Source organism: Lipotes vexillifer, unplaced genomic scaffold (genome assembly GCF_000442215.2).
Source record: "Lipotes vexillifer unplaced genomic scaffold, Lipotes_vexillifer_v1.1 scaffold261, whole genome shotgun sequence".
In the NCBI taxonomy this organism is placed as follows: domain Eukaryota; kingdom Metazoa; phylum Chordata; class Mammalia; order Artiodactyla; family Lipotidae; genus Lipotes; species Lipotes vexillifer.
Window position 1 is genome coordinate 253,790 of NW_006778216.1, and position 13,261 is coordinate 267,050.

Here is a 13,261-nt window from a genome sequence, read left to right on the forward strand (position 1 = left end):
GCCGAACTCCTAGCTCATGATGCAGAGGCAGCTGTTTGGTCCAGCTCTCAGCCAAGGTCCCCATGGTGGGCTGTGCAGAGGCAGGCCCATTCCTACCTTGAGGCGGAGGTCCTCAAGGCTGTGTGTCATGATGCCCTTCCGCACACTCCGGTCAGCACTGCTTACTCTGCAGGGCCGGGCCCTGGGGGCCTCCGGGCTGGGCTCTGACAGCAGCTTCTGGGTCACCACCGAGGTGCTGACTGCCACGTACCTGGAGGCCATTTGGAGCATCAGAATGAGCTGTTTGATGCCTCCCAGCCCTCAACGCACAGCAGGGTAACTTACCTCCCAATCCTCTAGGCTGAGCTCATCATATTCCTCCTCCCCTACCACCCACCAAACCTGCTCTAGAGAGTCTTCCTCAAAAGCCTGCTGGATTGGTGCATCTTTTTTAAAAAAAAAAAAAAAAAAATTATTTATTTATTTTGGCTGTGCCAGGTCTTAGTTGCGGCACGCGGTATCTTCGTAGCGGCATGCAGGATCTTTAGTTGCAGCATGCGGACTTCTTAGTTTTGGCATGTATGTGGCATCTAGTTCCCCCACCAGGTATCGAACCCGTGCCCCGTGCATTGGGAGTGTGGAGTCTTACCCACTGGACCACCAGGGAAGTCCCTGGATCAGTGCATCTTAAACTTTAGTGGACACGTCACTCCCCTGGTGATCTTGTTAAAGTGCAGGTTCTGATTCAGTAGGTCTGGGTAGGTTCTGAGATTCTATGTATGTAATGAGTTCCCAAGTGATATTGACACTGCTGGGTTTCCGACCATGACAAGTAGCCAGTGATAGAAGACTATCCCACATTTGCCCAATTACCACTTTCCTCTCTTAGCCTCATTCTTCTCACCTGTAATGTGAGACGAAGTGGCAAAGCTGAGGTCAATATAAGACAGTTTTGAACTCAGATACACGATGTAGAGCAAAAGGAGTGCAGTGAACCTAGATTTTGGAGTCAGGCAGACCCAAGTTCGAACCCTGACTCCACTACCCATTTGCTAGGTGACTGAGACAGCCCACCCTGTGCCTCGGTTTCCCCATCTGTTAATTTGGCATAATAATCCCCACTTCCCAAACTTGTGGTGAGGTTTAAATGAGATCAATAATCAAAGCATCAAGCAGTATCTACCTCTTTCTACTCAATGTGTGATATGGGGGACTCTGGGGGGAGAGACAGCAGCATTAATATCTCCTGGGGGCTTGTGGGAGGGGCAAATCTTGGGTCCCACTCCAGACTTCCTGAATCAGCACCTGCATTTGAATAAGACACCCAGGTGACTTATGTGCCCATCGAAGTTCGAGGTCTGCCCTACAGCTCACGGTAGCTCCCCTTTCCTTCCATGCTTGGCTCTCCTCACCTGGAGAGGGACCTGGGGTAGAGAAGGCTGAGGGACTTCATGGCGTATTCCATCCTCGTCAGCTGGACAGTGTTGGGCCTGGGAAGGAAGGAGAGACAGCTCCTTGGGTGGGGATGGGAGGGTTCCCTCTCTCTTGTCTTTTGATACAGAACAACCCCACCTCCATCCAGCAAGCCTCTGCTCTGGTCTCCCCTAGCAGCTCACACACACACCTCCCCCAGCCCTTCCCCTGTCCCACCCATGTACGCCACCGTGACCAAGCTGGAGACCCCCTTAGTGCCCAGATTCAGCCCCGCCCAGCAGCCGCTCCTCCCTCCCCGGCACCACTCACTCCATGTTTCTCTGACCCTGGCTCTGGTCACACTGATGAGGGTTCACAAGTCGGGACTGAAGAGGCCCTGCCTGGTTAGTTCCTGTCCCTGGGGGCAGAGTTCACTTTACGCTGGCAGGAGGCGAGTCACACCACCTTGCACTGCTGGGGACCTTCCCTCACCTGTTGTTCAGAGACCTCCCAGGCCAGGCAACCCAGTCTAAGCCTGCTCTCTCCAGTGGGTCCTTGAGCAATCCGAACCCCTCCTGAGGGTTCCTGCTGGCCAGAGACTTTCTACCACGATGGAACCGTTCTACATCCGTTCTCTCCAATACTGGAGCAGCTAGCCCCACATGGCAACTGAGCCCTTGAAGTGTGGCCGTACGACTGAGGAGCTGGATTTTTATTTTTATTGAATGTTAACTAACTTAAATGTACACAGCCACTGTGGCTCAAGGCTGCTGGCAGCCATTCTGGGCACTAGCCGACGGCCCTGGGCTGACCTGCCAGCCCTTCTCTCCTGAGCCTGCTCCATCTAGCTCCTGCAGGCTCCAAGCCCTCCTGCAGACAGTTCCTCCACCTGTAATGCCTCCCTTGGCCCAGGGCTAAAAGTATGCAGCCCTGAAGCCCGAGTTTCATTGTTTCCACCTCTCAGAAAGCCTTCTTAGATGGCTCACAGAATTTCCCATTCATCCTTGCCCTTCCTCCTTCCTAGCCAAGTGGGCCTCAGTGTCTGCTTCCGCCATAGCAGCCCCGCTCCTTGGGTGCCTCGCCCTGAGATGTTCTCCCTTTCCCAGCCCCCATGCAGGCAGGGCCTGCCTCAGAGTCAGGGGCTCAAGGAGTGCATGGAACACAGCCCCCTCCCCAGTCTTTCCTTCTGACAATGCAGGGACCACCCCACGCCAGCCTGTCTGAGAAAGCCCTCTCCCCCACTTAGCACTACCCACATCAGCTTGCTTCAGCCTCCCTCCTCACTCCCAATTGCAAAACTCCACCCAGCCCCACCTCACTGGTTCTCTAGGAGCCAGAACGAAACCAAAACAAAAAACCCAGAATAAGAAACTCCTTACCTCCCGCTTCTCAGCCTCCTAACCTTCCAATACTGCCCTGCTCAGCCCAGCCCTCCCTCCATTTTATTTCCAGCTCCCAAGGCAGCCCCTCCCCTGGCCTCAAGCCCCAGCTGGAAAAGAGCACAGGCACTGAGTGTGCAGCTCTCACCCTTGGGATATCAAGCCAGCCTCACTTCCAGAAAAAGCCAGAAAGGAAGGGTGGAGGCATGTTTCGAAAGATTTGGGGCAGGGTATGGCCCAGGACATGGTATTGGGCACACAGGGCACAGGAAACAGGCAGGTGTGCATGGTGGTCCCAGCTCTACCCATGTTAACTGTTGGAGTGTAGACAAGTTCCCTTAACCTCCTGAGCCCCAGTTTCTCTCACCTCTTCAACAGAGATAATGATTCCTGTCTTAATGATCCTGACCGAGGTAAGGATTTATAATAACCAAAGTAAAGGGCTTTGCAACAGAGATACTTAATAGATAGAAACAAATATTGGTGTTATTGATAATATAATTATTTAATAACAGCAGATAATTTAATAATAATAATAAAGACTAGCTGAAATGTGTAGTGGTTAAGAGTGTACAATCTATGACCCAGAAGTTCTACACATACCTAATATTTGGAGTTATATATATATATCCAAGGGAAATGAAAATCTATGTCCACACAAAAACTCATACAGGAGAAACTTCATAGTGTTATTCATAACAGGCAAAATGTAGAAACAACCCAAATGTTCATCAGTTAATGAATGGATAAAAAACAGTGGTATATCCATAAATGGAATATTATTTGTCCATCGAAAGGATATATGCTACTACAGTACATGGACAAACGTTGAAAACATTATGCAAAGTGAAATCACAAGGGATTTATTATACAAACATTATGCAAAGCCAATCACAAGAGATCACATACATACTTGTATCATTCCACTTGTATGAAATGGCCAGAATAGACAAAACTATAAAGACAAAAAATTAATTAGTGGTTGTTTAGAGGGGCTGGGGAGTGGAAGGGGAATGGGAACTGCTAGTGGGCATGGGGTTTCTTTCAGGGGAGCCAAAAAAAAAGTTCTAATCTAGTAATCTAAACACAATCTACTTTGATGATTGTGCTAAGTCTATTTGGAGGTTGTACAACCCTGCAAATATACTAAAACCATCGGATTGTACACCTAAGTGTGTATGGTATATGGATTATATCTCCATAAAGCTGTTTTAAAAAAAAGAGTTCAACCTCACCTTTCTTTTAGAGTTGGGTTTTTCACACTAGTGCATCAGAATCACATGGAAGACTTGTTAAAGATTAGATTGCTGGGCTCCACCACAGAGTTTCTGACTCAGTACATCTGGGGTGGGGCCTAAGAAAGTGTATTTCTAAGAGTTTCCGAGGTGATGCTGACACTGTGGCTACTTAGGGACCCTATTTTGAAAACCAGCAGTCTAGTACTAGCTGTGTGATGTAACTCATCTAAGCTTCAGTTGGATCTAACAGATGGGGATTAAAAATGTTTCCTACCCCACTGGGTTGTCATGAAGATTAAATGAGATAATCATGAAAAGTACTTGATATAAAGTTTAGGGCACCCTTCAGGCTCAATAAATAGCTATAATCATCATCATCCTATTACTTATATCTAAATCCTTCCCTATAAAAGCTTTCAGGCAACCATCATTCACTCACTCAACAAATACTTATTAGGCACTTACCGTGTGCCAGCCTTCCTAGGGTCTGAGAATACAGCAGGAAACAACACAGCCTTGTCCCACACTTCAAGGAGCTGACATTCCTGGAGGAAGGGGGAACTCAGACCGTGAACAAATATGCAAATAATCAAGATAATTTCAGATAATGATATTCTGGGAAGAAAACAACACAAAGTGATATGATAGCAAATGGCTGGAGAGCTATATTGGCCTCTGGGCTTGAGAAAGGCCTCAGGGCTTCCCTGGTGGCGCAGTGGTTAAGAATCTGCCTGCCAGCGCAGGGGACACGGGTTTGAGCCCTGGTCCGGGAAGATCCCACATGCCGCGGAGCAGCTAAGCCCGCGAGCCACAACTACTGAAGCCCGCGCACCTAGAGCCCATGCTCCGCAATGAGAGAAGCCACCGCAGTGAGAAGCCTGCACACCGCAACGAAGAGGAGCCCCCGCTCGCCGCAACTAGAGAAAGCCCGCACGCAGCAACAAAGACCCAACGCAGCCAAAAATAAATAAATAAATAAACTTAAAAAAAAAGAAAGAAAGAAAGAAAGGCCTCAGAGGTGAGCTTTCAGCTAAATCCTGACTGATGAGAAGTCAGTCTTTTCAAGACCTGGAGTGTCTTGGTCTGTTTGGGCTGCTATACAGAATACCATAAACTGGTGGCTAATAAGAAACTTATTTCTCATAGTTCTGGAGGCTGACAAGTCCAAGATCAAGGTGCTGGTAGTTCTGGTCTCTGGTGAAGACCTTCTTCCTGGTTCATAGAGAGCTGTCCTCTCTCTGTGTCCTCACCTGGTAGAAGGAGCAAGGGAGTCTCTTTGATAAGTACACTAATCCCACCACCCCAAGTTCCACCTCCAAATACCATCACGTTGGGGATTAGGTTTCAACATATAAATGGAGGCAAGGGTGGGGGACACAAACTTTCAGTCTATAGTGTTCCACCCGGGACTGGAATCATCTTTTGAAGTCCTGGAGGTGGGCTGGGGGCATTCAAGGCAAAGGAAACATCGGTGCAAAGGATTTCAGAAGAGAATGAGCAGGGTGAGGAGACAGGAACACAAATCACTAAACTTCAAGACAGACCAAGAGCCAGAAGAGAAGTACCAATACTTCAGGGAGGAAGTTCTGGGGAAAGGGCTGGGGCCCCTCCCTTGGACATTCATGCCTCTAATATTTATTGAACATCCAACATGTGCCTAGTGTCTCATGATAAGTCAATGGATGACTCAGAAGCAGTCTGACTCAGAAGCCCTGATGAACATCATGGAAATCACACACAGAAAAGAAAAAGATAAGCACAAGCTAAAGCCAGAGAGTGTCTGTGGGGGATGGAGGAATGCTTAGTGAACCTGAGGATTCTTCACAGTGCTTAGGAGAAGAGGATGGTTTTGGCTCATTCACAATTTATGTATTCAGCAAGCATTTCTTTTTTATTTATTTATTTCTTTATGGCTGCCTTGGGTCTTCGTTGCTGTGCACGTGCTTTCTCTAGTTGCGGTGAGCAGGGGCTACTCTTCGTTGCAGTGCACGGACTTCTCATTGCGGTGGCTTCTCATGTTGCAGAGCACGGGCTCTAGGCACGCGGGCTTAGTAGTTGTGGCACACAGACTCAGTAGTTGTGGCTCACGGGCTCTAGAGCGCAGGCTCCGTAGTTGTGGCGCACGGGCTTAGTTGCTCTGCAGCTTGTGGGGTCTTCCTGGACCAGGGATCGAAGCCGTGTCCCCTGCAGGCGGATTCTTAACCACTGCGCCACCAGAGAAGTCCTGATGACTCGGTTCTTACCCGTCTCTTTGAGGCACTCACCTCTAGTCTGGGAGGCAGATGTCTGAGTGTGGTTCCCAAATTCTGAAATGCATAAAATCATTTGAGCACCTTCGAACAGAGAAGGACTCTAGTTATGAAGCAAAATTGAGAAGCCAAAAAAGAAAAGACTATATATTCAACCTTATGAAAAAACTATTCTGCATGTTAAAATTGTAACACCATGAGTAAAGTCAAAAGACATACATGAGTAAAGTCAAAAGACATACCTATAATAGGAAAAATATATGGCAACTAAAATTATAGACAAGAGGTCATCTCTCTCTCTCTCTCTGCCATCTGTATATAAATTAACAAGACCAACAATGCAGTAGAAAAATGGACAAAGGATATGAACACAGTTCAGGGAAATGAAATACAAATGACTCAAACATAAAAAGATACTTCAGTTTTTTCAGATACAATTTTGAAATTCTTATTTTATGTATTTTTTTAGTGGAAAAATGTACATAACATAAAATTAACGATTTTTAAGTATACAGTTCAGTGGCATGAAGTATATTCATACAGTTGTGCAACCATCATCACCACATTCCTTGGCAACCACTACTCTGCTTTCTGCCTCTGCCTAATTTCTTTTTCTTTCATGGCCTTGACATTTCTTAAAAGTATAGTCCAGTTATTTTGTAGAATGTCCCTCAATTTGAGTTTATCTGTCACCTCTTCATGATTAGATTTAGGTTAAGTATTTTGGGCAAGAATATCACCTCAGTGATGCTGTGTCCTCAATATTAGCAGGAGGCATAAGGAGTCAGTTTGTCTCACTCCTGGGCAAGTTAACTTGATTACTTAGTTAAGGGGGTGAGTGCCAGGTTTCTCCACTGTAAAGTTACCGTTTCTTCTTGCAAAGATTAATCTGTGGGGAGATACTTTGAGACTTTGAGTGTGAAAGATGCACGCTCTTGGGAAAGTCACAGATCCCTTCCAGGCATCAGTTTCTCCATCTGTGAAGTGGGAACAGAGACGTCTTAAACTCGAATTAGAGTTAAAGAAAGTGTAAGTGCTCGAGAGGCTGGAGTATCAGCTCCCGACCTTGGCAAAGAGAAAGACGTGCTAGCGCTTAATTTTCTGCGCGCTCCAAACGCTGGGGAGAGACAGACAGGGCGGGGCCAAGAAGAAAAGCGTGTGCGTATGTGTGCGCGTGCGCAGGGACGTGACTACAGAGTCGGTCCTCCGGAGACAGAGAGGCCGGAAGTTATCCTCACAGAACCGCTCGGCTGTTGGGTGGGCGGAGCTGAGGCGGCGCGCTTAGGGTTGGCAGGCATGTTGGCGCCCTAGTCGCTGCAGCTGGTTGGCGTGAGGGGCTCCAGGGCTCTGGGCAGGGAAGATGGCGTCTCGGGCAGGCCCGCGAGCGGCCGGCACCGACGGCAGCGACTTTAAGCACCGGGAGCGAGTCGCCACGCACTACCAGATGAGGTATGAAGTGAGGCGAGGAGCTCGCAGGGCCTGGGACGCGACGCCGGCCCGGCCTTAGGGTCTTGCTCCCCAGCCCGCTCTCGCGCACCTGCCAAGTCCCCTCCTCCTGCGACGGCCCGGGGCCGGCCCCCAATCCCGGGAAGCCCCGTCGCTCCTGTGAGTTCCACCCATTGATCCCGCTGTGCCTTGAGGGGTTCGGCCCCGCCTGGGCTCCGGTGTCGCGGCGATGCTGGCCCCGCTCTCTGATCTCGGGAACCTGATTTCTAATTGAGCCTCAGTTTGCTTATCTGGCAAGGGGAAATTAATCTACCTTTTCGGTCTTGGTGATGAATTAGTGAGCCAATAATCGCGTAAAGAGCGTAGCATAAGATCTAGCACATAAGTCTGCCCAGTACGCGGTAGCTGTTATATTTTGGGTTGCTTTGGGGATTTGGACCTTGAAGTCCAGACTTAACTCTGCCTCAAATGAGTTTTATGAAACTCCCCACGTAAGGGATATTTCTACATTCGTTTATTCGTTCAACAAATATTTATTGAGCTTCTGCCCATCAGGCATTGTGCTAGGCCCTGAGGATAGCATAGCGAAAGCAGCCCTGGTCTTTGTATTCATGTTATACCTTCAATAAAAAAGTCTATTGACAAACAAACAAAACTGGTCCCTGCCTTCATGGAGCTTGAAGTCTACAAGTGACTGATTCCCCTCCCGCCCCACCTTTCTGCACTTTCTCTAACGAATATTTTTAAAAATAAAAATTATTTAGAGATTTTCTTTACTTAAATCCATTGAAATTTCCCTGAATCTTTTCCACGTCTTTTTCTCCACAGTTTTAAAGAATGTCAAGCTCTTTGAAACCTCACTTTATTCTTATCCTTAGACCCTTGTCTAAAGGGCATCTCACAACTCAAGCCAGTGTTTTCATGCCTGTCTAGAGCAGAAACTCTGCTCTATGAAGGTGTGAAGGGGATATATTTAGGACCTGAGAGAATTCAAAGAATAAGAGAAAATATCCTTACTTTAGACGAAAAATGTACTCTAGCTGGAGAAGTACGGGCAGCCTGAGTTGGTTTCCTTGCTGCCAATACCTCCTTCCATAGGCTATCCTCCTATGCCACAGTCAGAGTTCTCTTTCATTTTTTTTTTTGGCCACGCCATGGGGCTTGCAGGACCTTAGTTGCCTGACCAGGGATTGAACCTGTGGCCTTGGCAGTGAAAACCCAGATTTCTAACCACTGGACTACCAGGGAATTCCCCAGAGTTCTCTTTCTAAACACAGCCCTGAGTTACTCTTCTGTCTTTAAAGTGACTCAGTGATAGTCTTTGCAACTTCATGTCCTGCTACTCCCCTCTCCACCACAATGTAGTCCTTCCACACCCAACCATTTGCTCTCCTGGAACACAAATGCTTATGCCTTTTTGCTCGCATGCTGTTACCTCTGCTTGGAATGTCCATCTCTACCCACGTCTCAGAGACTAGCTCAGATAACACCCTTGTCCAGACAGCTTTCTCAGTCAACTCATCTCAATCAGAATTCATTAGTCCTTCCTGTGATTCCATATATTTTGCAACATAGATTTACTAGAGTTTTTCCAGTTTGTTTTCTAATTGCTTTTTTCTTCCTGTGTACCTTGTTCCCAGCCTCCAGGCAGGAACTATACCGTATTCACGTCTGTTTCCCAGTGTCCAGTATAGTTGCCTGACATAGAGTTGGTGGTCAGAAAATTTTGAATGAAAGGTACTTCTCCCTCTGCTCTGCCCCACAGTGTGACCCTCAAGTATGAAATCAAGAAGCTGATCTACGTGCATCTGGTCATATGGCTGCTGCTGGTTGCCAAGATGAGCGTGGGGCACCTGAGGCTCTTGTCGCATGATCAGGTGGCCATGCCCTATCAGTGGGAGTACCCCTATTTGCTGAGCATTGTACCCTCCCTCTTGGGCCTCCTCTCCTTCCCCCGCAACAATATTAGCTACCTGGTGCTCTCGATGATCAGCATGGGGCTCTTTTCCATCGCTCCCCTCATATATGGCAGCATGGAGATGTTCCCTGCTGCACAGCAGCTCTACCGCCATGGCAAGGCCTACCGCTTCCTCTTTGGTTTTTCTGCCGTCTCCGTCATGTATCTGGTGTTGGTGCTGGTGGTCCAGGTGCATGCCTGGCAGTTATACTACAGCAAGAAGCTCCTAGACTCTTGGTTCACCAGCACACAGGAGAAGAAGCGTAAATGAAGCCGGCTCGATGAACTACTGTGTGAGGTGAAGCCTGGGCCTCCCATCCAGTGGAGTGAGGGTAGAGGAGCTGTTCTGAAACCTCCTTCGGTGATTTTGGCAGCTGCGATGTTGGCAACTAGTGCAAACTAGGTCCAAGTTCAGCAAAGCCCCTTCTGTTGCCATCAGCTGGTAGCAAAACTATGTTTAATTTACTCCTGGCTGGTGGAACTGGGTGATCAGCAGCTGTGAAACAAATTTCAGCTGGTTGAAGTTGAGATCCTTCTGGAGCTTTTCATCCTTGCCTCTTCTTGGTCATCCTCTCCGCTTCCATCCATCACCCCTTAGCCACCGAGACTGAAGGAGATAGGGAATAAATCACATTCTGCTTCAATCCATGAGTCATGGGGCAGGAAACATTTGAGGGGCTGCTCCCCTTGCAGGCTGTGGTCTCTACTGTGAAGCATTTTAATGAAAAAGAACCTCAATAAAGTTACAACTGCCTTGTCCCCCCTGTGCTTTGAGTTCGGCATCTGATAGAGTGTGGAAAGTGTGTTGTTTGAGTGGCCTTAGTCACTAGGAGGTACGTAGAGGCTCCCCGAGAAACCTGGCAGTGGCGGTGGGGAAGTGAACTGGACATAGGGAACTTAAGTCATAGTTGCAACCCTGCAGCTGATTGGCAGGAACTACTGTGGGCCACACATTTCACCTCCACCTCTCAAATGGTCCATTCTCATTTATCCAGCTTGGGTTATGGGTTCGTCTTTTGGTTGGATATTCATGTTTATCATTCAGTGTTAACAGTGTTAGTTATGTGTCTAATACTGTTTTATGGTATCCAAAAGAATTTTAAAGTATCCTGCATATGGAAAGTTTGCAATCTAGGTGAAACGTAATATACATGTGAAACAACTAATGAACACAGTATGTCTGGTGTGGAGCAGAGAAGTTAAAAATAGAAGTGGGGGGCTTCCCTGGTGGCGCAGTGGTTGAGAGTCTGCCTGCCAATGCAGGGGACACGGGTTCATGCCCCGGTCCGGGAAGATCCCGCATGCCACGGAGCGGCTGGGCCCGTGAGCCATGGCCGCTGAGCCTGCACGTCCGGAGCCTGTGCTCCGCAACGGGAGAGGCCACAACAGTGAGAGGCCCGCATACCGCAAAAAAAAAAAAAAAGAAGTGGGAAAGAGATCTGTGAACTAAAGGCCCTTTCACATATAAAAGTCTGACACGGTAAATATTTATTGCATGAAAGATGTGTGTTGGGCTTCCCTGGTGGTGCAGTGGTTAAGAATCCGCCTGCCAATGCAGGGGACACGGATTGGAGCCCTGGTCAGAGAAGATCCCACATGCCACGGAGCAACTAAGTGCGTGCACTACAGCTACTGAAGCCTGCAAGCCTAGAGCCCATGCTGTGCAACAAGAGAAGCCACCGCAATGAGAAGTCTGCACACCGCAACAGAGTAGCCCCCGCTCGCCGCAACTAGAGAAAGCCTGCGCGCAGCAACAAAGACCCAACGCAGCCAAAAATAAATAAATTTATTTAAAAAAAAAAAAAGATGTGTGTCCCTTTGCTCTTACCCACTTGACTTTATCGTGTCTGGATGATGCCCAGATCTCTAACTGCAGGTCTCTGCCCTTTCCAGAGTTATAGTCATTCTGTTCTATAAACATTAGGTATGGGGCTTCCCTGGTGGCGCAGTGGATAAGAATCCGCCTGCCAATGCAGGGAACATGGGTTCGAGCCCTGGTCCGGGAAGATCCCACATGCCACGGAGCAACTCAGCCCGTGCACCACCACAACTACTGAGCCTGCGCTCTAGAGTCCATGAGCCACAAATATTAAGCCAGTGAGCCACGACTGCTGAGCCAGCATGCCACAACTACTGAAACCCACACGCCTAGAGCCCATGCTCTGCAACAAGAGAAACCAGCGCAATGAGAATCCCGCACACTGCAACGAAGACCCAACACAGCCAAAAATAAATAAAAAACAAAAACATTAGGTATGTACTCAGTCTCTATTAGGTACTGGCAGTACTTTTAGGTATACAACCTTTAGATGTCCTGATTATCATTTCAAACTCAGTGTGTCCTAAACTTAACTCTTTGCCTTCTACCTCATATTCATTCCTCTTCCTGCATCCCTGTGTGCAAGTGAGTATACCAAGAGTACAGCTCTGGATCATCAAGTCCCTACTATGTGCCATTATTTTTTTTCTTTTCTTTCTTTATTTTTGGCTGCGTTGGGTCTTTGTTGCTGTGCGCGGGCTTTCTCTAGTTGCAGCGAGCGGGGGCTGCTCTTTGTTGTGGTGTGCGGGCATCTCGTTGTGGTGGCTTCTCTTGTTGCGGAGCACGGGCTGCAGGTGTGCCGGCTTCAGTAGTTGTAGCATGTGGGCTCATTAGTTGTGGCTTGTGGGGTCTAGAGCACAGGCTCAGTAGTTGTGGCGCATGGGCTTTGTTGCTGCTTGGCACGTGGGATCTTCCCAGACCAGGGCTCAAACCCCTGCTACCTGCATTGGCAGGCGGATTCTTAACCACTGTGCCACCAGGGAAGCCTGATGTGCCATTATTTTTTGAACAACCAAAATTCCTTAATCCTTTTCAGACATTTCCAAAGAGTGGTTCCAGTGCATCACTCCTGATTTATCTCCTGACACTGTCGCTCACACACTGTCTGTCTCAGTCAGGAAAACCTCTTATGAATCCCCATATTGGTTCCATGTTTTCCCAGTTTCCTTAAAAATTTTCCTTTTCTGCTTTTATACTTCTTTATTACTTCTCTTTCAAGACGTAGTTTAATACGGTAATTCTGGAGCCTTCTGGCTACTTCACTTCAAGGAGTGAGGGTTCTTTCTTTGAATTCACATAGCATTTTAATTTTATCTCTTCTACTGACAGAATTACTAGTTTACATGTCTTTTCCTCACCCCTTGCTCTGTACCTAATGTGCATCATGCACTCTGAATTTATTGAATGAAGTAACTTGTGCTATTGTAGACTAAAGTCAGAGCAAAGAACTAGAGTGAAGGGTAGGATTTGGATAGCAGAGAGGTGCAGATGGAAATGAGTGAGTAATGGAGTTATGTGCACCGGGCACAGATTGCTGATTTTTAAAGAACCGGGATGTAAATAATTATTAGTTAAAAAAAAGAATTTAAAATTTATTTGAGGGCTTCCCTGGTGGCACAGTGGTTGAGAGTCCGCCTGCCAATGCAGGGAACACGGGTTTGTGCCCCGGTCCGGGAAGATCCCATATGCCGCGGAGTGGCTGGGCCTGTGAGCCATGGCCGCTGAGCTTGCGCTCCGCAACGGGAGAGGCCACAACAGTGAGAGGCCCACGTACCGCAAAA

General features: G+C 47.9%; 2 protein-coding genes across 2 annotated transcripts in view; one reads left to right on the top strand and one right to left on the bottom strand.

Annotated features, from left to right (window-relative positions):
* Positions 1–1,737, bottom strand: part of CIDEC (cell death inducing DFFA like effector c) — an 8,296-nt gene extending 6,559 nt beyond the window's left edge. The window contains exons 1-3 of the mRNA XM_007451533.1: positions 1,723–1,737; positions 1,392–1,469; positions 97–250 (exon numbers count right to left, since the gene is read on the bottom strand). Of these exons, the coding sequence (XP_007451595.1) occupies positions 97–250; positions 1,392–1,469; positions 1,723–1,727 (237 nt within the window). The 5' untranslated portion in view covers positions 1,728–1,737. The remainder of the gene's footprint in view (positions 1–96; positions 251–1,391; positions 1,470–1,722) is intronic.
* A 5,839-nt stretch (positions 1,738–7,576) lies between these two features.
* JAGN1 (jagunal vesicle mediated transporter 1) lies at positions 7,577–10,416 on the top strand. Its single transcript, XM_007451534.1, has 2 exons — positions 7,577–7,707; positions 9,470–10,416. Exons 1-2 carry the CDS (start codon positions 7,619–7,621, stop codon positions 9,930–9,932), a joined length of 552 nt encoding a protein of 183 aa, XP_007451596.1. The 5' UTR covers positions 7,577–7,618; the 3' UTR covers positions 9,933–10,416.
* The last annotated feature ends 2,845 nt before the right edge of the window (positions 10,417–13,261 follow it).